This window comes from Malus domestica, chromosome 13 (genome assembly GCF_042453785.1).
Source record: "Malus domestica chromosome 13, GDT2T_hap1".
NCBI lineage: Eukaryota > Viridiplantae > Streptophyta > Magnoliopsida > Rosales > Rosaceae > Malus > Malus domestica.
The window spans coordinates 1,403,018-1,430,649 of NC_091673.1; the positions used below are offsets into that span (position 1 = coordinate 1,403,018).

At 39.3% G+C, this 27,632-nt stretch overlaps 1 protein-coding gene and 2 long non-coding RNA genes across 3 annotated transcripts in view; all 3 read left to right on the top strand.

Moving 5' to 3' along the window:
• The first annotated feature begins 4,895 nt into the window (after positions 1–4,895).
• On the top strand, positions 4,896–8,720 carry LOC139190640 (uncharacterized). Its single transcript, XR_011574980.1, has 5 exons — positions 4,896–5,066; positions 5,149–5,308; positions 5,414–5,482; positions 6,181–6,239; positions 7,179–8,720. It is a non-coding gene; the product is annotated as an uncharacterized lncRNA (long non-coding RNA).
• A 465-nt stretch (positions 8,721–9,185) lies between these two features.
• LOC139190639 (uncharacterized) overlaps positions 9,186–27,632 on the top strand; it is a 44,250-nt gene continuing 25,803 nt past the window's right edge. The window contains exons 1-5 of the long non-coding RNA XR_011574979.1: positions 9,186–11,792; positions 11,875–12,034; positions 12,140–12,208; positions 12,907–12,965; positions 13,905–14,087. This is a non-coding gene — a long non-coding RNA (uncharacterized lncRNA). The remainder of the gene's footprint in view (positions 11,793–11,874; positions 12,035–12,139; positions 12,209–12,906; positions 12,966–13,904; positions 14,088–27,632) is intronic.
• Positions 19,270–20,216, top strand: LOC103430626 (21 kDa protein-like). The gene has a single exon (XM_008368771.4). The coding sequence runs from the start codon at positions 19,414–19,416 to the stop codon at positions 20,038–20,040; it is 627 nt and encodes a 208-aa protein (XP_008366993.2). The 5' UTR covers positions 19,270–19,413; the 3' UTR covers positions 20,041–20,216.

The following is a 27,632-nucleotide window of genomic DNA, read 5'->3' on the forward strand; positions in this document are numbered from 1 at the left end:
ATTTCTTAGTTAAGTGCTGATGTGGCCATATTTTTTATTAAAAATTTAATTATTTTTTTTTAAAATTAATTAAATATTAAAAACTAAAAAAAAAAATCATTTCTTTTTATTTTTTTTTGCATAGGACCACCCTTATCCCCCTCACCCTTTCTTCCCTCTTCCGTCCTCCCCCAACCCAAAACTAGAACCACCCTAAACCTAGATCCCACCAGCCCCAACATATCTCCCTCCCCCCCCCAACACCACCTGCTACAACACCCAAACCCACCACCCCAACCCGCTACCACCAACACCGCCACCAGTTTTGCCCTTTTTTCTCCTGAGATCCTCTCTTATTCTCCTCGAATTTTGGTCCTCGTCAGTGAAAATGGTTCGGGTCGGATGACCCGTGTCTGGGCAATCAGCTAAGTTGCAGAGAAAGAGAGGATGGTGGCCTCTGGAGCGCGGGTATCTGACAATCTGAGGAAAAGGGCATAAAATTGCAAGCTTGATTTCGAAGCTCCGAAAACCCGCTTCGGCGAAGACTCGACTGACGACCGGGTCGTCGAGAATCGATAGAATCAGGTGCTGGAGCTCTACTTTAATGGCGGAGATCGAGGACTGCTGCGAGAGCTAGTGGTAAATCTCGGGATGCCTTCGCTAGTTGGCGAGTTCGAAACGGGCAGGTCGTCGGCGATTGGGTCGAGGAGACCTGGTCGAGCGAGGCGCTGAGGCAGAGCTTCATAACGAGAGCTTGGAGAAGTGGGTTTGTGGCTGATGGCGGTGGCGAGTAGGGATGGTGGGATGTTGGTGCAGCAAATGGCAGTGGTGAAGGGGTCGCTGGTGTTGGTGTGCCCTAGCCTGCAGAAGGGGCAAGTTAGGGTGGAGCATTACAGGTCGGGTGGGAAGGGTTTCTGGGTTTTGGGATGCATGGAGAGAGAACAGAGAAAGGCGAGAGAGAGAGAGAGAGAGAGAGAAAGAGAGAGGGTTGGGTGGGAGAGAAGGGAATATGGGTTTTTGGGGAAGGGGACACGGGTTGAAGTGTTTTTTTTTGTTTTTTGTATTTTGTTTTTTGTTTTTTTTTAATATTTAATTAATTTTTTAATAAAAAATCTAGCCACATCAGCACTTAACTAAGAAATTAACAGAAAAACTAACGGAGGTATGACATTGGCACAAATTCGTAAGATGAGGTATCACATTGTCAATTTTAAAAAATGATGTATGAAAGTGTCGTGACACCAATAGTTGAGGTAGTTTTTTGTACTTTACCCTAAATTTAATATCTATAATCAACATCATCTTCATCATCTGCCATCGTAGGAGTATAGTCAGAGGTAAACAACTGCCGTCGGCTCATAATTTCTTTTTTTTTTCGTATCAAAATAGGCCTTACTCATTAGAGTGTAATTCGAAGTGTTCCTTTCCATATTCATATCATCCATCTCTTCTTGTATTTGTTTGGCCTGTTCTTCATGCCTACATTTCCTTTCTTCTGCCTCAAGGGCATTTTGCTCTGCCAATAATCGCAATGAGGCCGCCACTTCATGTTGAGCGGCGTAATCATCACTTGCCTTACACTTTTCCTTCAACCTTCGCACCTTGTTTCGTCTCATAGCCCTAGTTATGGAACCTTCACCCGAAGACAGATTTTCTACCCCTGTTTGTTGAATGGTTGGAAATCCATCTTCATTCATATCTGCAGTTGAGGATATAGTTCCGAACACCGGCGTAGGAGCTCTCTATGGTGGATCTTTAAATAACACCCACCGTTTACAAATTTCCCAACAACTGTGAAACTAAAAAGGTTTTGAGCTGCTCTCCATATACAATTCCTCTGCTTGGTGTACCTAGAAAAAAAAATAAAGGAAATTAATTTATGAAATTAAATGTAATATAATTAAATATTTAAAATAAATTGTGAAAACACTTACTTCGTCGTAGTAATTAGCGCCGTTTTCATGTCTACTTGCGGCTGCTAACAATGCTTGATGCCATTTGTTCAAACTTGGCTGAAGATGTTTCTTCCATCTTGAAGACAACTCTCGTGGTTTCGAATATTCACTGGAGTGGTGCCTTCATAGAACTCTAAGTATTTTTTGGACACACGAGTCCAAACACCGTCATTTGTTTGACAATTCCCCCTCACACTATCTTCTGACACCCATCTATAAGCCTTGCAAAGAGCTTCATCTTCTTTTTGGGTCCAAACCCTACCTTTCATTGCAGACGAGGTCATTTGAAAGTTATTGAAAAAATTGAAGGATAGATTTTTGAAAGAGAAAGGAAAATATGAGAATTGAAATGGTGTAGGAATGGTGAAAATTTTGTGAGGAATGGTAAATGAATGGTTTAGGTATTTATAGGAAAAAAATAGATTTTTTTAGAATTTTTAAAAAAAAAAAAAAAAGCCCCAAAAACCTAAAAAATAATAATAATAATTTTTGAATCCAACGGTAACTGGCGCCAGCTAGCCGTTGGATTCAAAATTCTTTTTAAGAATTCCTGTCAGTTATAACCGACAGGAATACATTTTATATTAAATACAATAAATGTATTCCTATCGGTTATAACCAACAAGATTAAGTGGTTTTCTGGCCAGCCCTCTCCGATTCCGTGGGGCCCTCTCAGATTCCACAGCCCTCTGGCCTAGCCCTCGATTAGAGACGGTCTTCGGGTTGTTTTCGGCCCTCTGGACCCTTCAGTTGGAGATTGCCTAATGCTACACTTATCACATTTTCCATACCACATTTGTATCACGTCTCTAATAAAAATAGGGTCCACCAACACATGATGGTCTCATATTTATTATAAAGGTAATACAAATGTTGTATGAAAAATATGGTAAGAGTATCATTTTTTCTCCATGAATACGATAAATATTTCAACGTGCCCGGAATACAGGGCAGTATGCCAAATGTTATTATATCAATGAAGGAAAGTTTTTTTCTAAAGTGTCCATTCACTTGTATAATAAAATATGACGCACATGCCTGTGTGCTGATCAGAGCAAAAAATTTCTCCCTGAATACAAGCATTTCCTATTCCATATTATAAGTCATGAATTGCAAAAACAAGAATAAAATATAGAAAAGGAAGGAAAAAAACAAGAGTCAACTTTACTACTTAAACCCACCCCCAGTACACCAAATGGAGCAGCGTTTTCCCATTCAATACTAAGGCCATCTCCAACCGAAGGGTCCAGAGGGCTACAAGGCCGAACATAGCCCGAAAACCGTCTCTAACCAAGGGCTAGGCCAGAGGGCTGTGGAATCTGAGAGGGCCCCATAGAATCGGAAATGGCCAAAAGGCTAGAGGGTTGGCCACTTCCAGCCAACCAGCCAGCCAGCCCTGGGCTGGCCATAATTTTTTTAAATATGTCGAATTTCCTGTCGGTTATAACCGATAATAATACATTCTATTACTTAATATAAATGTATTACTGTCGGCTAGCTGAATAGCCGTTGCATCTGAATTTTTTTTTTACAGTTTTATTATTATTTTTTATTTACAAAATTTTTCATATAACTTCTATTTTTTCCTATAACTTTTATTTTACAAAATTTGTTTCATATTTTTTTAAAATTTCATTTTTTCCTATAACTTCTATTTCACAAAATTTGTTTCATTTTATTTTAAATTCTTTTTTTTTCCTATAACGTCTATTTCACAAAATTTGTTTCATTTTATTTTAAATTCTAATTTTTTCCTATAACTTCTATTTCACAAAATTTATTTCATATATTTTTTTAAATTATATTTTTTTCCTATAACTTCCTAAGCCATTATACAACATTAAATTAAATTATGTAACATGAAACAACATTAAACAATATGAAACAACATTAAATAACATCAACCAACATAAAAAAATATTTAACAACATGAAACTTAAACAACATTTACATTTAACAACATAAAACTTAAACGCCTACTCCATGCTTCTTTTGTCCCAAAGATGTGCAACAAGATCATGTTGTAAGTACTTATTTGTTGTGGCACGAGAACGTATCATTCTATAACGTCTCATGTACTCATTTATAGAGATACTACCAGTTCTTGGATTGAAAGGCAAATTAGGCCCATCATATATTTTTGCACAAGCCCTTCTTGACCTATTTGGATATTCTTGGTCGTCATAGGATTCTCCATTAATATACCCATCTCGCTCATCGCCCACTATCATATTGTGTAATATGATGCAAGACATCATGATGGAGTCCAAATTTTCTCGACTCCACCCTCTTGCTGGTTCGCTGATGATCTTCCATCATGCTTGTAGAATACCGAAAGCTCTCTCAACATCTTTCCGGTATACCTCTTGGTGTAAGGTAAACAAATTTTCTGCGTCATTCCTAGGGTTTGGAATTGTTTGGACAAGTGTCGCCCACTTTGGGTAGATGTCATTTGCCAAGTAATACCCCATATTGTATTGACGGCCGTTGATGTATGTAGTAGTCAAGTTGAGGTGCTTTACCTTCCGTCAAGTTGTTGAAGAGTGTTGAACGCCCAAGAACTGTAATGTCATTTTAGGATCCAGGGACTCCAAAGAAAGTATGCCATATCCATGTGTCATATGAGGCAATTACCTCTAACACAATAGTTGGCTTTCTCGACCTTCCGCTAAAGCCTCTTTGCTATCCAGTGGGACAGTTCTTCCAATCCCAATGCATGCAGTCTAATGACCCTATTGTCACAGCCCGTCCCGGAATTATTAATTCCGAGGACGTGAGATGACCAATGTGACCTTAAACGGGATTAAGGTGTGTAAATGTATGACATTTGTTTTACTTTAAGATCCTAAACTAGGGTTAGATTTATATTTGTATGTGTTAATTTGTGCTTGGACTTAGGTAGGGCCTCCTACCCTGAATTCCCTCCCTAAAACCCGTAACCTTTCTTCTCTCTTCTTCTTTCATTCCAGACTCTCTCTCTCTCTTATTCTTTTCTGAAAACTCTCTCATTCTCTCTCTTACTCTCGAACTCACGGCAACCACCAAGAACCACCACAATCTTGTACCAACGTTCCATTTAAGACCACCATCGTGATCCTGGGGACTTCACGAGCACGGGGATACCAATTTCAGGTGAGTTTCACTTCGAAAACCCTAGTTCTAAAGTTGCCGTGAGATGACACTGTTCATGAGCTTTGAATTGGTTACGTTTTAGGCTAAAACAAGATCACAGCGAGTTTAGTAAGGTCCCAAGGAAGCTCGAAGTGCTTAGTTGGAAGTTTTTGGACGTAAGAACACGGAGATCGACAAGTTCAAAGTTTGGCCGGAGCTTTCGAGGCGTTTTCCGGTGAATCCCCGGCGAGTTAGGAGTCGAGGTAGGTATCAATCTCTTCGTCTCGTCAAGTACTACAACTTTCCTTTTTGTTTCACTCAATTTCGTTGAGTATTGAAGAAGTTATACCCATTTGAAAAATACCCAGTTTCCGGCGACCTCCGAGGCTTTCGAGGCAGTTTCCGGCCAAACCACGGCGAACTAGGTGTTGTGCAAGGTACCATTCTCTTTGTCTCTTCAAGGGCTACAACTTTCGTTTTTGAATCACTTGATTTCGTTGAGAAATGACAAAGTTATGGCAATTTGAAAAACTGCCCGGAAAACGGCCGCCGGAAAAACCAGTCCGGCGACCCAAGGAAGAAGAAGGTGCTACAGTAAAAATAAAAAATAAAAATAAAATTATTTTAAAAATATGTCGACGTTCGTGACGTCGAGTAGATCACTGTGGTATATTCATATACCTAAATTGAACACCGTATGAGAAAGTTATTGAGGATTGTTGGTTAGGTGTTCAAATAACGTTTTATAATTTTCACATTTAGGTGAAAATGTGAATTGACGATCCGACCGTTGGATCGTCACCAAACTTTGATACGTTGCAATACGTAATATTTGAGGATTATTGGAACTTACAGATTGGGAATCCGATTTGCGGATCTTCCGGAATTGGAATTGTAAGTCCATAATATAAAATGTTAACCGTCACTTAGTTTTGGAAATTGACGGAGATCCGACCGTTGGATGGTAATGAAATTTTAGGTTGTTGTCCTAGAGGTATAATGTGGACCTCTGGAAGTTATGGATTTAAAATCTGAGGGGTGGATCTTCCGGATCAATCTACGTAGTGACGTATTTTATATAAGTTATATATTCTATCGATATGAATTCTGAGGTTGGAATTGATTATTGTTTTAGGCGCCGATCGTCATGACGCCTTGGCGTATTGTGCTAGGGAGTTGTAGGGCGAACTCCAGGTGAGTGGGCAGTTTTGTTTTCCGTATATATATATATACTTGACGTTTCCCAGGAATTGAATTGAAATGAAAATATATTTAAAATGAAATGCATATGAGTTATGTGGAAAAACGGGAAGTGAAATACCATGCATAGAATTGATATGAAAAGTATATAGAAATGTGAGTTGAAATGCCATGCATGAATTAATATATGATGCATATGTATGAATTGGTGCGGTGGACGCACAAGTAAGAATTGATTTATGATGCATATGTATGAAATGGTGCGGTGGACGCACAGGTGAGTATTTAATTACTGTTATGATGATGATGATATATATTGAGCTCAAATCCTGCACCATGGTTTAGTGCTTATAGTATTCACCGCATCGCACGCTCGCCTTGGATCCAAGTAGATGCTAGTCGTACAGTCCACGCGGAGTGGGTACGACAGGCCAGTCGCGAGAGTGTTAGTGAGATTCCGACTGGTGGGTGACCTTAGATTATGTGCACAGATGATTTATGAGAAGCACTAGAGCGTAACTTGTGTGCAGAAGGCCGGACAGGTCACAGAGGTGACTCCGGTAGAGTGATAATGATAGATTTTGAGCTTTAGGTTCAACCGTATAGGGCTATTAGAGGGCTTACGGTTGATTACTTTCTTGCACCTGATATGATTATGTTGATGCATTCATACCTTATTACTGTTGAGATGATGTGGCATGGCATAATTAATATGAGAAATGTTGAGATGACATGGCATGGCATGATTGATAAAGAGATAATGTTGAGATAGTAAAAATGAAGTTTTGAGAATATATATGTATATTTATATTTTACATTTCTGGGAAAGTATACAGGTTTTACGGAGAGGGGTTACAACGTTTTGAGAAATGTTTGGATTTGGAAAAGAATTGTTTTACTGACCCACTCAATTTTGGTTTTGCGCCCCTCCAGGTTCAGGAATCACAAAGGTGTGGTGACTACGAGGAATACAGCGGGGTTCTGACAGATTGGACAAAATTAGGACTCACCTTCGGGTGTATCAACTTATAAATTGTATAATTAAAGCTTCCGTACTGTGCAAATGGTTACGTCACTCTCACGTGACGGCCAGCATGCCCTCCTTCGGGACGGGGTGTGTCAGTTGGTATCAGAGCATGGTTGCAATCTTGGACATTTTGAGAAGTTCTAGTGAATTCTGTCAGAACTACACCGCCTCGTAGCAAGCCACTTAGTTAGAGGAATTTAGTCTCCCTAATATAACGGTTTAGGGGAAACTATTATTATGGTGATTCAGTCTATTATAAAAAGGGACATTTTAAGATGGGTTATGAGTTGAATTTGAATCACTTAAGAGAAATGATGAACCTGAGGGAGCGAAGTAACGGTTTAACCATTTGGAAAAGATGTTTCGGATTATGCAAGTCAAAGGAATCTTCCTTCTGACAAAGGGTCGAGATGACTACCTGGTTTGAGTTATGAACGTGTATCCTGATGGAAGCAGGAGTATTAATTGTTGTCACCGGAGGAACAGCCGATTTAAAATTGTTTAAGGACTTGTTTAATGAAAAGTTTATCCCTCCGGCATTTATCGATGGTAGTAAACAAGAGTTTACAAATATGAGACAAGGAAGGTGATGATCGAGGGATATTATAAAAAGTTTTCAGACTTGCCTTGTTCCATCCAGATATTGTTGTTATTGGTGGAGGTGTTATGTTGTTTTAAGCTGGGTGGCAAAAAGGGAAGTGGTATTTTGGGTGACCACTATCCATTATACTTCTTACCAGGAATATACGAGATGCTGTTGAGTCTTGAGGACTCTGAGAACATGATCAACGAGAATAAAGAAGAATAAGAAATGAATGGGAATTAAAAGAAGACGATAAAGTTAATGATTCGTCATATCAAAGAGATAGAAAGATTCAGAGCTTCGAAAGAAGTGAAGCTAGAGTTAATTCTTCCAGCTGAGGTTTTAATGTCGCTGGTCAGAGTAAAAGTGATGGGTATACTGGTAATCCCAGATATTTGAGACAAGGTGTCTCGAGTAAAGGAAATGTACTTTGTGCAGCAGGTACAAAATTAACACTTTGGGAAGTGTGAAATTAATGAATGTGTTTATGTGAACAGAGGGGACACAGAATTGTGAATCGTCCCTAGAATCAGTTGTACCCAACAGTTTTCTATGACATCATAGTGTTGATTCAGCAGAGTTATGGATTTAGTAGTTTGGTCGGATTGACCGTTAGTACAGAGAGATTTGATGAGTTATATGTTCAGCCGTACAGACCATGAGAAGTGGATTCGATTGACACATGAGAAATTGGTGAGTTATAGGCTCGGCCGTACCGACCACGCGGAGTGGATCCGGCCGACGTATTATTGAGATAAGAGTTGAATCAGCCGTATTGGTCATTCTAGTTGACTTCGGCTGATATATTTCTTATTATGTATGTTATTACCTAGAGAGTAGTAAATAAATGTAGTTGAGACGAGTGTATGTATTTTGCATTGAGTAACAAAATAGTAATGTTATATCTTTGAGAGTGGTTGCCTACTTATCGAGACAACGATGATTTATCAGTATTGCGGGCTGCAGACCGTAATATTAATAACTCATTCGTGGATTCGTTAAGCAAGCAACCCGGTAGATTATTTTATGTTAGTATTGTACTTATTTGGAATGCTTAATAATAATAAAATATATATTGTATCAGTTAATTCTGTTCCATTAGATTGGTTGGTTATAATTGTGACAAGACGAAATGTTATGGGAAACCAGTACTTTCCATCGATCTGGATGAACAGAGATTACTTTTGTAAGTATGCAAAATGGATTGAGTCAGGCTGTTATTTATGCTGTGAGAGCAAAGAGATTGTTTTTGAAAGGCTGTTAAAAATACTTAGCTCATGTGGTGTTAAATGATGTTGTTTGGAGTAGTGTGAATAATGTCGAAAGAGTTAGACTTTTCTTGATGTCTTCCTTGAAAGTATACCTGGATTGCCTTCAGGCAGAGATATGAGGTTCATTATTGATTTGTTGCCAGGTATAAATCTATATTGGAGATTGGTTCAGGATGAGTTAAGGGAATTGGAAATTCAGTTGAAAGAATTGGTTGATAAAAGTTTCATTCAACCTAGTACAACACTTTTGAGGAGCCCCAGTTTGTTGGTGAGGAAGAAAATGGATCTTGAGACTGTTCATTGATTATAGACAATGGAGTCGGGTAACGATTGAGAACCGTTATCCATGGTGATGTACTGATGTTTATTTAACCAGCTCAGAAGTAATTGCGAAGATTCAAAGATTGAATTGAGGTCTGGTTATTACCAATTAAAGATTATGAGCGACGTTGTTCTTAAGATTGTTTTATGAACTATGGTGATGCTATATGGATACTCATGCTGTTTTATGAGTTATTGGATGAAGTATTCCAATAATGCCTTGATAAATAGATATCATTTTCATTGAAGATATTCTGGCATATTCTGAGCCAGAGCAGAGCATGTAAACGTATTAAGTCGGTGGAATAAAGATTGGAAGAATGTCGGTTGTATGCTAAGTAGCAAATGCTAAAGTTAGATGAATCAGGTGGCATTCCGAGATTTGTTATATATTCTTAAGGTATTCAAGTGAATCCTTAAAAGATAGCAGAAATTGAGGAATTGGAACAACCACGAACTGTAATTGAGATTCGGAATTTCTTAGCTTACCAGGCTATCTTGGATGGTTGTGAAAGATTTTTCAGTCATTGCTTTGTCATTGACGAGACTGTTGAGAAAGAGGTTATGTATGAGTGGGAAGGAAATTGTGAGCAAAGGATTCAACAACTGAAGTATTTCCTCACTCATGCACGTATTTTGGTATTCCCAAAGAATAGTGGTAATCATAAATTTTTAGTGATGTTTCTTGAATGGTATTGGATGCATGTTGATGCAAATGTTAGGGTGATTGCATATGTTTCACGATAAATGGAATCTCATAAGATGAATTACCCTACGGGTGACTTGGAAGTCATGATTACCATTCTTGCTGTGAAGTTATGAAGGCATTATATTTGGTAAGAATGCAAGATTTTTACGAATCCAAAAAGTCTTCAATATCCATTACTTGGAAGGATTTTGATATGAGGCAGCGAAAGTGAATTGTATTGCTTAATGAACATGATTGTACGATCAGGGTGATCGTAAAGTTTGTTCTAGCTCAAGCACTTGGTGAGAAGACTACAGTAAGATTAATGTCTGGCACGTTTGCCAAGAGTATCATCTTGTGGATTGAAAACCAACGGAAGAAAAATTAAGAATGGAAGATCGAGAAGAAGTTATACTTGTTAAGTAACAAGTTAGTACATTTACTCCAGTGTTGAGTAACAACCTTTCCCAGACAGTGCAACATTACTTATTTGTTTTATGGAAAAGAGAATTGGTTTACGGAACTGCTGAGTTTCTTAAGTATGTTGGTTGTGCAGTTTCCGAAGTAACGCCATAAGGATCATGAAATGTGTCATGTGAGTCGGTTTTTGATGACTTGTGAATGGAATGTTTCTGGGTAGAGAAGGATTCGATCAAGAAAGAGTTTTAGTAGACCCTGAGACTATGGATGAGTTTCCTCAAAGTATTCAGGTGATTAAGTTAACCTGAAATAACCAGGAATGGCAAAAGAGATCAACAAATGGATATGCCACTAATCGAGTGTGTAAGGTAAATGGTTTGATATTTTTGGAAAATTCACCGCGAACAGAAATGACGAGAATTGGAAAAGAGACAAGATAAGATTTAGACACATCAGACCATTTTTTTTTCACTAAAGGAATCAATAAAGTTGCATACAAGTTTGTGATGCCTTCAGAATTGGCTAAGGCACATAATGTATTTTGTGTGCGATGCGTTGTCACTAAGTGGCAGAGTCGTTACATGGGACTTTGGTGCAACTATTGAGAATTAAGCCGGATCTGATTGGTGAGGAACTAATGTCGACTTTGGATTGGAAAAAGAAGGTCCTAAGAATTAAGACAGAGTAAGTAGTAAAAGCTTTGTGAAGGAAATCATTCAGTAGAAAATTACATGGGAGACAGAAGAACGGATGAGAGTTATGTATCCGAGACTATTTTATGAGTTTTGATGTTCTGGTTGGTGATTGGAATTTCGGGGACGAAATTCTATAAGGAGGGGAGATTGTCACAGCCCGTCCCGGAATTATTAATTCCGAGGACGTGAGATGACCAATGTGACCTTAAACGGGATTAAGGTGTGTAAATGTATGACATTTGTTTTACTTTAAGATCCTAAACTAGGGTTAGATTTATATTTGTATGTGTTAATTTGTGCTTGGACTTAGGTAGGGCCTCCTACCCTGAATTCCCTCCCTAAAACCCGTAACCTTTCTTCTCTCTTCTTCTTTCATTCCAGACTCTCTCTCTCTTATTCTTTTCTGAAAACTCTCTCATTCTCTCTCTTACTCTCGAACTCACGGCAACCACCAAGAACCACCACAATCTTGTACCAACGTTCCATTTAAGACCACCATCGTGATCCTGGGGACTTCACGAGCACGGGGATACCAATTTCAGGTGAGTTTCACTTCGAAAACCCTAGTTCTAAAGTTGCCGTGAGATGACACTGTTCATGAGCTTTGAATTGGTTACGTTTTAGGCTAAAACAAGATCACAGCGAGTTTAGTAAGGTCCCAAGGAAGCTCGAAGTGCTTAGTTGGAAGTTTTTGGACGTAAGAACACGGAGATCGACAAGTTCAAAGTTTGGCCGGAGCTTTCGAGGCGTTTTCCGGTGAATCCCCGGCGAGTTAGGAGTCGAGGTAGGTATCAATCTCTTCGTCTCGTCAAGTACTACAACTTTCCTTTTTGTTTCACTCAATTTCGTTGAGTATTGAAGAAGTTATACCCATTTGAAAAATACCCAGTTTCCGGCGACCTCCGAGGCTTTCGAGGCAGTTTCCGGCCAAACCACGGCGAACTAGGTGTTGTGCAAGGTACCATTCTCTTTGTCTCTTCAAGGGCTACAACTTTCGTTTTTGAATCACTTGATTTCGTTGAGAAATGACAAAGTTATGGCAATTTGAAAAACTGCCCGGAAAACGGCCGCCGGAAAAACCAGTCCGGCGACCCAAGGAAGAAGAAGGTGCTACAGTAAAAATAAAAAATAAAAATAAAATTATTTTAAAAATATGTCGACGTTCGTGACGTCGAGTAGATCACTGTGGTATATTCATATACCTAAATTGAACACCGTATGAGAAAGTTATTGAGGATTGTTGGTTAGGTGTTCAAATAACGTTTTATAATTTTCACATTTAGGTGAAAATGTGAATTGACGATCCGACCGTTGGATCGTCACCAAACTTTGATACGTTGCAATACGTAATATTTGAGGATTATTGGAACTTACAGATTGGGAATCCGATTTGCGGATCTTCCGGAATTGGAATTGTAAGTCCATAATATAAAATGTTAACCGTCACTTAGTTTTGGAAATTGACGGAGATCCGACCGTTGGATGGTAATGAAATTTTAGGTTGTTGTCCTAGAGGTATAATGTGGACCTCTGGAAGTTATGGATTTAAAATCTGAGGGGTGGATCTTCCGGATCAATCTACGTAGTGACGTATTTTATATAAGTTATATATTCTATCGATATGAATTCTGAGGTTGGAATTGATTATTGTTTTAGGCGCCGATCGTCATGACGCCTTGGCGTATTGTGCTAGGGAGTTGTAGGGCGAACTCCAGGTGAGTGGGCAGTTTTGTTTTCCGTATATATATATATACTTGACGTTTCCCAGGAATTGAATTGAAATGAAAATATATTTAAAATGAAATGCATATGAGTTATGTGGAAAAACGGGAAGTGAAATACCATGCATAGAATTGATATGAAAAGTATATAGAAATGTGAGTTGAAATGCCATGCATGAATTAATATATGATGCATATGTATGAATTGGTGCGGTGGACGCACAAGTAAGAATTGATTTATGATGCATATGTATGAAATGGTGCGGTGGACGCACAGGTGAGTATTTAATTACTGTTATGATGATGATGATATATATTGAGCTCAAATCCTGCACCATGGTTTAGTGCTTATAGTATTCACCGCATCGCACGCTCGCCTTGGATCCAAGTAGATGCTAGTCGTACAGTCCACGCGGAGTGGGTACGACAGGCCAGTCGCGAGAGTGTTAGTGAGATTCCGACTGGTGGGTGACCTTAGATTATGTGCACAGATGATTTATGAGAAGCACTAGAGCGTAACTTGTGTGCAGAAGGCCGGACAGGTCACAGAGGTGACTCCGGTAGAGTGATAATGATAGATTTTGAGCTTTAGGTTCAACCGTATAGGGCTATTAGAGGGCTTACGGTTGATTACTTTCTTGCACCTGATATGATTATGTTGATGCATTCATACCTTATTACTGTTGAGATGATGTGGCATGGCATAATTAATATGAGAAATGTTGAGATGACATGGCATGGCATGATTGATAAAGAGATAATGTTGAGATAGTAAAAATGAAGTTTTGAGAATATATATGTATATTTATATTTTACATTTCTGGGAAAGTATACAGGTTTTACGGAGAGGGGTTACAACGTTTTGAGAAATGTTTGGATTTGGAAAAGAATTGTTTTACTGACCCACTCAATTTTGGTTTTGCGCCCCTCCAGGTTCAGGAATCACAAAGGTGTGGTGACTACGAGGAATACAGCGGGGTTCTGACAGATTGGACAAAATTAGGACTCACCTTCGGGTGTATCAACTTATAAATTGTATAATTAAAGCTTCCGTACTGTGCAAATGGTTACGTCACTCTCACGTGACGGCCAGCATGCCCTCCTTCGGGACGGGGTGTGTCACCTATCATGCCTGGAAACCCACGGTCTTCAGCTTTGCGAATGAGCCGATTCAAATCTTCTTGATTTGGCTCGCGGAGGTTTTCATCTTTGTAAACCTAAACAATTGTGTCACAAAATTGTTCAAGAGTATCAAGGTATGTAGACTCAGACATACCATGAGTTTCATCCATCGAATCAGTTGGGGAGCCATAGGCCTTATTCGGAGTGCAACAGTAACCTTCTGATGAGGTGAGAAACCAGGACGGCCTGCTCTGTCCCTCTTCTGTCCAAAGTACGGATTGACCTGCTGGATATCATGAAGTAAACGCTCGAAGACATGATGCCTCATCCGGAAACGACGTCTGAAATCCTCTTCTGTGTACACTGAGTTGGAGTTGAAGTAGTTGTTCATCAGATTGGCATGCGTCATCGCTTTGTTTCGTGGTTTGTAAGAGCGACCAGTAATAGAGCCACGTCATTGAGGTTGTTCCTCAGTTGGCTGACACACCATGGCTGCAGCTATGGCTGCTGCTCTGTTTTGTTTGTTGCGCCTTACTTGAACTTCTTCATCAAACTCCTCATATTCTCGTCTCATTTACGCCCATTTTGCTTCTCTTTTGGAATTTGATGAGGACCTCCAGTTAGAATCTGAAGAGGATCCAAAGTTGGAATTCATTGCAAACTTGAATTGTAAAAGATTGAATTGAAATAGATTGAATTCAAAGTTGTGTGAATTATATCCTAATATCCACCCTATTTATAGCAAAAAAAAAAAATTCAAATCTAACGGCTAGCTGACGTCAGCATGATGTCAGCTACCAACGGCTAGCTGACGTCACTTAGCCGTTGGATTTGAATTTAAGTTGTAGTTTTTAAATAATAAATTATGTTTGGCCTTATAACCTTTTAACCCTCGGTTGGAGACAGTTTTTTGTGACATGGCTAAAACGAGCCATCTGGCCCTCGATTGGAGACCGAGGCAAATATGACCCTGTATAGTTCATTAAAATATTAATATCTTGGATGATTTTGGAGGGCCAGAAGGCTAAAACGAGTCATTTGGCCAACCATCGGTTGGAGATGGCCTAAATCCCCTAAAAAACATGAACACCATCAAACTCATGACCACCCACTTTCTCCTCTTCCAACTCTCACTCATCTACCTTTTCTTCCTCTTCCACCCAATTGGATCCCCATCCAACAATAGAGACTTCATCCGTACAAGCTGCTGCACCACATTGTATCCTGACCTCTGTTATAACTCCATTTACCCCTACGTCAGCACCGTCTAGAACACCCAGCTTATCTCGCCAAGGTTTCCATCAACATCAGCCTCGCCAGGGCCCGACTACTTCTCCATCTCCAGCCAAGCTGACTACAGCGCCGACCTGCCTTCCACGATTGCTTTTCCAACATTGGGGACGCAGTCAACCAGATTTGTGACTCGCTCAAGCAGAGACTCGCCAGCTCGGTTCCACCGGCAGCAGGTCGTCATCCTTCGTGAATCGAACTTAAATATGCAAGGGAAAGAACGATAGCAAGGGAGGGAGGGAGAGAAAGAGAGAAAAAAGCACGACTCTAGAGAGAAACAGAGAGAATAAGAAGAATTTCAGATGATGGCTGAGGCGATGGCTAAGAGATGAATTCGCCAGCATGAGAAAGGGATTCAATGTTGAAAATGAGTCTCACATTGATGGGAGAATGAGTCCCACAAATGACGACCCTGTTTCTCCTGTCTCTCATCTTCGTCTTCTTCTTCCTCTCCCACCCAATCTCCACCAGAGGATCTCATTGCCATCATCTTTTCCATCCAATGAAAAGATTCAGGCTGCAAAGGACGCCACCATCGCCGGCCTAACTAGTGCTAAGAACATGGCCGCCTAAATCTCTGGCTTCCCTCACCCAACCAACCAGCGCACGACGAATGCCCGTAGCACCTGAGCAAAGGTCTAGGCAACAACGTCGATAGCTTTAGCGACTCGCTCAATCAGATGAACAAGCTCGACGCCTCTGGCACCCCGTCATTCCAGTTCCAGATCAGTAACGTGTTGACATAGTTGAGCACTACGCTTACCAACGCGAATATTTGTATAGACGGCTTCAAGGGTGTGGCGGTAGGGCCTGTGAAGACCGACGTGTCCGATCGAGCGTAGAAAGTGAAGAAGCTTACTAGCAATGTGCTTGTACTTGCCAAAAAACTTAACGACGCGCCCTAGTTGAGCCTACCTTTCATTTAAAATGTAAAACTATATAGATTGATCAATTATGCACAATATCCAAAGGGTAATGTTAGAGAGATTAAATTTGTAAACTAAAATTTGTAAACTAAATAACATAGAAGTTGATGAATGAATTATTATTTAAGTGTTAATTAACGTGCTTATTTCTTATTGGTGACACATCATTTAGTTTACAAATTTAATCACCATAAATGTTTATGGTACTTAAGATTAAATGATAAAACATGAAATTAGCAACGACAATTATCGAATTATGAAAAACTAGATCGCTAATAGACTAGGCATTATTAAAACCGCGCATTGCCAAGTTTGCACTTTCATGGTTAAAATTAGTTGTTTGGATATGAATGATCTGATCAGAGTGGCTACGACCAATAATTAATGATGATGTTATGATTGCTTAAGCTTGCACTTTCATAAATAAATTAACAATCACGTGACGAGACATAACAACGCCATTACATACAATCCTTGACATTCAAAAAGCACTCTAAATTAAAATAATATCTTCTTATAGGCTCCCTTCTTAAATTATGCCCTAGGTATAAATAAAAAAAAATAAAAAAAGAAAACTAATGAAAAGAGTTTGAAAACTTTAAATTTTAACGATAAAGGCAAAATAAATGGTAAAGTAAATAATATCAGAATTGAATTTTTAGTGTAAAAATGTGATTTTTCGTTAAAGTGAACAATACCGGGAGCTTTTTGTTAAAGTTCCCTAAAAAAAACTAACTCGTTAACCTTTCATTTATTTATTAGGAAAACTAATGAAAATGGTTTGAAAACTTTGAGTTTTAACGATAAAGACAAAATAAATGATAAAATAAATAGTACAAAGATTGACTTTTTAGTGTAAAAATATAATTTTTTGTTAAAATGAACAGTACCGAGAGCTTTTCGTTAAAGTTCACTTAATTCTTTCTTGTGAAATAAAAATTTATTAATAATTTAAACTTCAATCTAATTACCATTTGATGTCCAACAATTCTCTCTCTTAAAACAAATTATTGACATCTCATCATTGATTAATAAAAAATTATTGTTCTTTCATGGAGACCATGCTTCATTCTTCTCGTGTTTGGAGTAAAAACCTTTCTCTGAATTCTATTATCAAACCGCTGTTAGGGTTGACTATATGATTAGCATGAGCATTTATCGAATGTGAGAGCTAAAAAGGAATGTGATTGTCCAAGAACAAACGTAAGGGGGCAAAGAGAGTTGATCGGAAGTTTCCATTCCACCCACATCTCCCTCCCTCACCACCTAAACCTCCTTGTCACACCTCAACTAGGAGAGATATTTCAATGTAGCGAACACAGACGGAACACTGCATGTCATTATACAATTAGAAAGACACTTAAAAAGATAAAACTTTACTCTAATTATATATTAACATGTGTGGCGTACCGCCCACGTTCCAAACACACTGAAAAATCTCTCCTCGACTAGGTCTCCCTCCCAATGTGAGGTGCACCAATTTATTTTTCACCGGGAATACAGGACACATAGTGTGAGGTGCACCATCCTATTCACCATTTGTGAGTAACGTATTTTACCATACAATTTTATAACTTGAACCGCACATTTATTTAATCATCATTCAAATATCATTTCCACAAACATGTATCTAAGTATCAAATAAACAACAAGAAAAGAGGGGTTTCAGTGACCAACACCGTTAATTTAATTTATACATAACGATTTTTGATTCGATCAACATCCTATACAAATGATCTTTAAATAAAAAGTAAAAAAAATAAACGACTCTAATTATGAAATTTTCTTTTATTAGAATTGGACAAATCATGTCCTTTTACTTTTCCATATTATAAACACTCGCATCATGTCCTTTTACTTTTCGATATTCTATAAGCACTCGCAAACAAGAATAAAATATAGAAAAGAAAAAGAAAAAACAAGAGCATACTCTGCACTTAAAATCATCTCTAACCTTTAGAGTAAAACCTAAAATTTTTAGTCCAAAAAATTTATGTTTTAACTCACAAACAACTTTTATGCTCTAACTGGCCTAAAAAATTTAGCCCCAAATTGTTAAATAATGAATTTAGGCTTTTTTTTAACTTAACTTTAACAAAAAATTATATAGACTATCCTAAATTAATTTTATGAACATTTTGACCTAAAAATATTTAAATTCCAATAAATATTGAAAAATTACTAAATTGACACATGAAACTCATGACACACTATGGAAGAATATGAAACACATGATAGAGATTGAAAGAATTGTAAATAGGAAGAAATGGAAATGGGAAGAAATGGTTTTGGAAGATGATAGAAAGAAAAATTGGAAGAATTGTAGGAGAAAATTGAGTTTTGTGTAGATGTTTGAGCAAATACATAGGTATTGAAAAATCACTAAATTGACACATGAAACTCATGACACACTATGGAAGAATATGAAACACATGATAGGGATTGAAAGAATTGTAAATAGGAAGAAATGGAAATGGGAAGAAATGGTTTTGGAAGATGATAGAAAGAAAATTTGGAAGAATTGTAGGAGAAAAGTAAGTTTTGTGTGGATGTTTGAACAAATACATAGGTATTTATTGAGTTTTTAGGTGAATTTTGAGTTAAATATTTTTTTTAATTATTTTAGCCATTGAATTTAAATTTGGATAATTAGATCTTTTTTTTACCGTTAGATTTAATTATATTATATCTCAGCCGCTGAATTTAATAAATATATAAATATAAAACAAACAAAAAAAGTTTGAATGTGAACAGTTGGATGAACCAAAGGTCCAACTGATTGTAGCCGCCAGATCATAAAAGAGTCGTTGGGCTCAGTTACCCATCAGACATCAGGGCAGACAGCCCCATGTGGGTGAGCCATATTCTCTGGGCTCCACCAAATTTTTTGGGCTAAATCTTGGAGGAAATTTGAGTGTTTTTTTTAGGTTTTAACCCTTAACCTAATTTTACAACACGGGTTGAAGAGAAATAGCGAGAGGACGAATAGAAGGAAAAATTTAGAATTTACTCCAAGGTTGGATTTAGTCTAAGCCCACCCCCATTACACCACATGGAGCAGAAGGAGCAGAGTTTCCCATTCAATACTAAATCCCCCAAAAAACATGTACACTACCAAACTCATGACCACCCACTTCCTCCTCTTCCAACTCTCACTCATCTCCCTCCTCTTCCTCTTCCACCCAACACCCACCGGCGGATCCCCGTCCAACGACACAGACTTTATACGTACAAGCTGCGGCACTACGTTGTACCCTGACGTCTGCTATACCTCCCTTTCCCGCTACGCCAGCGCCGTCCAGAACAACTCGGCTCATCTCGCCAAGGTTGCCATCGGCGTCAGCCTCGCCAGGGCCCGGAGCTTAGCCGATTACCTCTCCAACATCTCCCGCCAAGCTGACTACGGCGCCGACCCCCGGGCGCCACCCGCCCTCCACGACTGCTTATCCACCATCGGCGACGCCATAGACCAGATTCGTGACTCGCTCAAGCAGATACGCCAGCTCGGTTCCACCAGCCGCGGGTCGTCGTCGTTACGGTTCCAGATGAGCAACGTGCAGACGTGGATGAGCGCCGCGCTTACGAATGAGGAGACCTGTACGGACGGATTTGATAACGTGGCGGAGGGGCCTTTGAAGACCGACGTGTCGAAACGGGTGGAGGATGTGAAGAAGGTAACCAGCAATGCGCTGGCGTTGGTTAACAGAGTTGCTGAGAAGGGCGCACCCTGATCAAATTTGAGCCTCCGTCTCTGGTTTTAGTAGGTTTTCGACCGTTAGAATTTGTAATTAGTAAGTTTGTTAATTGCATTTTACCGTTTATAATTTGTACGTATTTTCTCGCTGAATTGTGTGGATTTCAGCAACATAAACATTAAAAAAGCAAAATGAAGATGTAATTTCAATTACCCTATATGTCATGTGAATTGACAAAGTAAGAACTTAGAACCAAGGTTCTAAAAATCGCTAGGCGCTAGTCGGGCGGCGGGCTGGGGCCTAGCGCCTAGGCGGCTAGGCGGGGCCTAGGCGGGAGCCTAGGCGGACTAGGCGGATTTAAGTAAATCTATCATATTTAAGGTAAATAAGTGTCTGCTTCTACTTGAAATATATATAATTTCATCATAAACTACAAAATAGAATGCATATATATATATATCATGAAGTATTGGAACATAATAAAAACATGTGAAATAAGGATATAATGTTTGTTCATTCAAGTATGCAACAAGTCTCTTACAATTTATTGGAAAAAAACAAAATGCAAAATGAAAGTTATGTATTTTCTGTCTAAGTGAGTTGCAACCTAGGCGGATATAGGCGGGTGCCTAGGCGGGCTAGGCGGGTACCTAGGCGGTCTAGGCGGTGGGCCTAGGCGGTCTAGGCGGTGGGCTGGGGCCTAGGCATTAATCGGGGCGGTGGGCTGGGGCCTAGCGCCTAGGCGGGGCCTAGGCGGCGCTAGGCGGGGATTTTTAGAACAGTGCTTAGAACTGACAAATTACCGTGGAAAACTTGCTTTTCATTAGCTCGTTTGATTAAGCGACAACCATCCTCAACTACGTAAATAATCTTTTAAATTTCAGATCGATCGGAAACCTAAAAGTAGATAAACTAACACGTCCATTAATTACTTTTATTTTCCTTTTCGGTTGAAACTTGAAAACCAGATGAAGAAGAGCAGAGGGGAATTCCAAAAGAAAGAAGCTTTCTCAGTCAAATGTATCTTGGCTTTTTAGCTTAAACTTAAATTGTTCTTTGGGATTTTGGCATAATTTTTTACTTTGATTCTTGACAATAAAAATTCATAGAAGGAGTTTATTCATTGTAAATCATTTTGGTCATTGCGTGAAAAATTTGTCAATAGATCTGTTAAATCATCACATAAATGACTACATGACCATCTTTACTTAATGAGAATATTGACAGATTTTTCACAAAATAACCAAACTAATTTACGTTGAACAAACTCAAATACCACTTCTACTGTAAAGGACTGAAGTGAAAATAATGCCAATCTAGGGACGATGTTGACAAAAAGCCAATATGTATTTTAGACGGGAAAACTATGCTTATAACAGCATGATTTGCTGTCACTTAGTTTGGGTTTTGTATTTTGCTGAACCAACATTCTATATTATTAACAACTTTACGAATAAAAAACATGAAGCCAAACTTCCCGCTTAACACTTGTCGATTGTACTTTTATAAACAAACAAATTAATCTTCCATAGTAGATTAATAAATGCTAATTATTGGTTAGAAAGTGGCTTTGAATTATTGACACTAACCAAATCTTAGAAAATCAGTTCATACGTTGGCTGCTTTAATTTAGTAGCCATTGAGCCAATGGTCTGTCGCCCTGTCCAAGATCAAAGACAGAGAATTATATTTTCCCTGATAATTATATGGGCATGCAAATTATTCGTTACATGAATATACACACTTGATTATTCGTCAAAGCTAACATACCAGCTAACATCAATATACATACTCAATTAATTTATCAAGGAAAGGTTGTTTAAGAAGAATGTCAAAGAAAGACGACTTGACTTAGTCAAATTGGCTAGAATAATGCGGTTCGTTGGTTTATCTTCTATGCATTTTTTTTGAGAGTATACGATAATTTTATTGAACAAAGTACTTAAGGAGGATACATATCATGGTCAAGAAGCATTTAAATTTGAATTTTCTCTATTGAATTTACATGAATTTATAGTAGAGTATTGTTTATATATTAAAAAACAACTGAGAAAGAAAGCAAAGAAAAAATGGAGCAGCGCCGTTTATCCTGGCCTAAGTAATAAATATGCACAAATTTAAACTTATGATAGCAGATTTTTAGGCTTAGGTTAACCGCCTTCCGGCTTTCAGAGCTGCCCTTGTCTTGATTTGCATAGAGTGGCTTGAACTTGAACTGCATTTCGACATAAGAGTCGTAATGATTTCTTCAAAAGCTGAATGGTGAAACAATTATTAATAACTTTAATTATTTAATGAAACTAATTAAACAATAATTAATTGACTATTAGTATGGTTCATTTTAGTATTTGGGCCAGACACTTGTTGGGCACAGAGATGGATGGATGAATGGATGCTAGAAAATATATAAATATACATGTGTATATCATGACTCATGAGGCCATCAACATATTAAAAATGGTGTGAGAGCGATGGGGGGGCATAGTGTCCAGACGATTGTTTGGCAGGTTTTATGTACAATGTTTGGATTTAGCTTAGCTGAAAGACAAGAACAGCACCTCACGTGAAATAAAAATACAAAGGGAGCTAATAAAAGTGTGCGGCATTGAGACACACAACAGAAAGTCAGAAATAGATCACCATCTTGGCGCCCAGAGACAGATCGATTGCTAAGAGTTCACGAGAAGCATTTCGTATTTAAACGATCCATCAACCATCAATGGGACCTGGAAAATTACTAATGTTGCAGCAAATTTGTTGCTGCATAGTAGGATAGAAACTTCTCTACCCGCTAATCTATATCTCGACATTCTATCCATTTGATCACACGAAAGCCAGATGAGAAACATAAAAAGGGATAACAGAGATAGAAGATAGCAGAAAGATATCTCATAGGCGCTTTCATATATCCTACTTTCTCTGTGAAAACAATACTTGAACGTACCTTTTGAACAACTTGGAATTAAAGAAAAAGTTGTGTTCACCCAAAATTCAAATTTTGTAGACTTTTAAAAATAAATACATATATTAATGCGGCTATGAGAATTGTTTTCATAAAGAGGATCACTAGAAATGACTAATATCGAAATGGTATAAGCTCCTGTGGTACATGTTTGTAAATGGAAGTACAATAAAAATGATGCAAAAATAAAGGTGTACAACAGGCTGAGTCGACCCAAATTTTGTACGCTAAAAAGAAGGAATATAAATGAGTAATATTGATATAATATAAACTCCATTGCTAGATGTTTGTAACTATAGTACAATAAAAATGACGAGACAATAAAGGTGCACAAAGGCTGGGTCGGCCAAAATTGGTACAAGCAAGACCAATATAAAGTTGTGCAACGAGTTGGGTCGGCTTAAACCTTGTAGTACAATATAGTTGCTAGCGAGTTTATGAAGACTTATTATAAATGAGCTACATAAGTACGATACAAAATTATTTTGATGGGAGAAATGACCTTGTACTCGTAGACAAAGCCGGCACTCCATGATCACGTCGAATCCTTATGAAAATGAATCCAGAACAAAATCGCGCTAAAGCTAGGGCGTCACCCGTAAGTGGCGCGCTGTGTGGCCCGAGCACAGTGATAAGTGAGCAAGGGTCGCTGTATCTCCATCGGCACCCGGATGCAGTGTTAAATGAGCAAGGGGGCCATAGAAACTTCTTTTCGAACGACTCCACTCAAAGTTGTTTGGGAGCATATGCTCCTATCAACTTTACCCGGGACACACAAAAGAAGTACTTTGATCCTATTAGATGGGGGAGGGTGAAGAAGCTAGGACAGAAGGGTAGAGTTCAAGAGAGCAAAATGCGTTTAGGAACGTGGAATATAGGAACCTTAACGGGAAAATCTATGGAAGTAGTGGAAGTTATGGTGAGGAGAAGGATAAATATTATGTGCCTACAAGAAACTAAGTGGGTTGGTAGTAAGGCAAAGGATCTAGAAAACTCAGGGTTTAAACTTTGGTATTCGGGCACAAATAGAACGAGAAACGGTGTCGGCATCATCGTGGACAAGACCTTGGTACAAGATGTTGTAGATGTCAAGAGGGTAGGAGATAGAATCATGGCAATCAAGATTGTAATAGGACAAGAACTTATCAATGTGATTAGTGCGTACGCACCTCAAGTAGGGTTGGATACGAGTTCGAAGGAGAAATTTTGGGAAGATCTTGGAGACTTGGTGCAAGGAATTGCTCAGACGGAGAAGTTATTTATAGGAGGAGATTTAAATGGACACGTGGGCAGGGAGACAGGCAACTATGGAGGTTTTCATGGTGGCCATGGTTTTGGGGAGAGAAACGAGAATGGGGAAGCTATCTTGGATTTTGCAATGGCATATGATCTCTTCTTAGCCAACACCTTCTTTAAGAAGAGAGAAGAACATGTGATCACCTACAAGAGTGGGTCGTCAAAAACACAAATAGATTTTCTTCTAATGAGGAAAGGGGATCGTATAACTTGTAAGGATTGCAAAGTTATACCAGGAGAGAGCGTGGCTAATCAACATCGCTTGTTGGTGATGGATGTACATATCAAAAGAGTAAGACAAAAGAACAAGACTTGGAAGTGCCCAAGGACTAGATGGTGGAATCTAAAAGAAGAAAAACAAGTCATTTTCAAAGAGAAGGTAATCACCCAATGTGTGTGGGATAGAGAGGGGGAAGCTAGCCAAATGTGGGATTCCATGGCTAGTTGTATCCGAAAAGTAGCAAAAGAGGTATTAGGAGAGTCCAAGGGCTTTGCCCCACACCAAAAGGAATCTTGGTGGTGGAATGAGGAGGTACAAACAAAGGTGAAGGCTAAGAAGGAATGTTGTAAAGCCTTATACAAGGAGAGGACTGATGAAAATGGTGAAAGGTATAGAAAAGCGAAGCAAGAGGCGAAGAAAGCTGTCAGAGAAGCTAAGTTAGCGGCTTACGACGATATGTATAAACGACTAGATACCAAAGAAGGAGAGTTGGATATCTATAAACTATCTAGAGCAAGGGAAAAGAAGACAAGGGACCTAAACCAAGTGAGGTGCATCAAGGATGAGGATGGAAAGGTTCTTGCTACAGAGAACGCGGTTAAAGACAGATGGACAGGTTATTTTCATAATCTTTTCAATGAAGGACATGAAATGAGTGCTTCTTTAGGGGAGTTGAGTAACTCAGAAGAGTGTAGAAACTACTCTTTTTATCGTCGAATCCGGAAGGAAGAAGTGGTTGTAGCTTTGAAGAAGATGAAGCATAAAAAAGCAATAGGCCCAGACAATATACCAATCGAAGTGTGGAAACTTTTGGGAGAGACAGGTATAACATGGCTCACTGACCTTTTCAATAGGATTTTGAAAACGAAGAAGATGCCAAATGAGTGGCGAACGAGCACTTTGGTGCCTATCTACAAGAATAAGGGCGACGTACAAAATTGCATGAACTATAGGGGTATTAAGCTAATGAGTCATACAATGAAGCTCTGGGAGAGAGTCATTGAGCATAGATTGAGGCAAGAGACACGGGTTTCGGACAACCAATTCGGGTTCATGCCAGGGCGCTCAACCATGGAGGCAATCTATCTCTTACGAAGATTGATGGAAAGATATAGAGATGGGAAAAAGGATTTACACATGGTCTTTATAGATTTGGAAAAAGCGTATGATAGGGTCCCAAGAGACATTCTTTGGAGGATTTTAGAGAAGAAAGGAGTACGAGTAGCATATATCCAAGCTATAAAGGATATGTATGAAGGAGCAAAGACTGCCGTAAGAACTCATGAAGGACAAACCGAAAGCTTTCCCATAACTGTAGGATTACATCAAGGCTCATCCTTAAGTCCTTACCTTTTTGCGTTGGTAATGGATGAGTTAACAGGACATATTCAAGATGATATTCCTTGGTGTATGCTTTTCGCAGACGATATAGTGTTGATAGATGAAACTCAGGAAGGGGTAAATGCAAAGCTTAACCTTTGGAGAGAAGTGTTGGAATCTAAAGGTCTTCGCCTAAGCCGATCAAAGACAGAATATATGGAGTGCAAGTTCAGTGCAAATGGAGGCCAAAACGAGTTAGGGGTGAGGATCGGAGATCAAGAAATACCAAAGAGCGACCGTTTTCGTTACCTAGGATCTATCTTGCAAAAGAACGGAGAATTAGATGGAGATCTCAACCACAGAATACAAGCTGGATGGATGAAGTGGAAGAGTGCATCCGGCGTATTGTGTGACCGCCGTATGCCACTGAAGCTCAAGGGAAAATTTTATAGGACGGCAATAAGGCCGGCGATGCTGTATGGCACAGAATGTTGGGCGGTGAAACATCAACACGTACACAAAATGGGTGTAGCGGAGATGAGGATGCTTCGTTGGATGTGTGGGCACACGAGAAAGGATAAGATTAGGAATGAGGATATCCGGGGTAAAGTAGGAGTAGCCGAAATTGAAGGAAAGATGAGAGAAAATCGGTTACGGTGGTTTGGACATGTGCAAAGAAGGCCTACTGACGCTCCGATTAGAAGATGCGACTATGGGACAGAGGTTCAGGGCCGAAGGGGTAGAGGAAGACCTAGGAAAACTTTGGAAGAGACTCTAAGAAAAGACTTAGAGTACTTGGATCTAACGAAGGACATGACTCAGGATCGAGCACAATGGCGTTCTAAGATTCATATAGCCGATCCCACTCAGTGACTTGGATTTTCCAAGTCTCCAACCGAGAAGTTTTCCTCACTCGGGAAATTAAGGGAACACTACCCCAACCTACATGCTCTACTCAGAAAGCTTCAACATACAAGCTTCAACAAAAGAAAATTCAAAGAACTTAGCGAAGAAGGCTTTGGTGTATTTAACACAATACGTTGAAATGAAGGAAAGCTTATTTATTGATATCCCCGATAAGCTACAAATATGTACATATACATGAGTCAAAATAAACACACAAGAGGGAGCCTTCACAAAGGTTGCTTAGGAGAAGTCTCAGCAGTCGGTAGAGCCCCAGAAAGAGAAGGCACCGGAGGGGGATCATTTGGAGCCTCAGTACTGGACAGAACCCTAGAAGGAGGAGGCATCAGAGGTTGATCATTCGGAGCTTCATTACGTGGTACAGCCCCAGAAGACGAAGGCAATAAATGCCTTTGGAACAAACCCACAAATCTCTGATGATCAAGTAAAACCTGACCATCAGTTTCCTTCATCTGGTCAAGCTTCCTCTTCATGTTTGTAGCATAGTCATGTGCGAGCCGGTGCAACTGTTTATTCTCATGTTTGAGCCCTCTAATCTCCTGTTTGAGACTCATCACTTCAGCCGCCAATGATTCAACTTGGCGGGTTCGAGCAAATAGGCGTTGGGCCATATTAGACACAGAACCTGCACACTGAACAGTGAGAGCCAGCGAATCCTTAACAGCTAACTCATCAGACCGTTTGGAAAGTAGTCTGTTATCTTTGGGAGTGAGAAGGTTCCTGGCCACCACCGCAGCGGTCATATCATTCTTCATCACGGAATCCCCAACGGTAAGAGGACCAGTAGGGGAGACGAATGATGGGCGCCATATGTTGTCTGGAGAAGGCGGGGCTGCCTCTTCAACAAGGTTCAAGTCAAAACGACGGTCGGAGGGGCCAGACATTTTCAAAGGTGTTGAAGAGAGA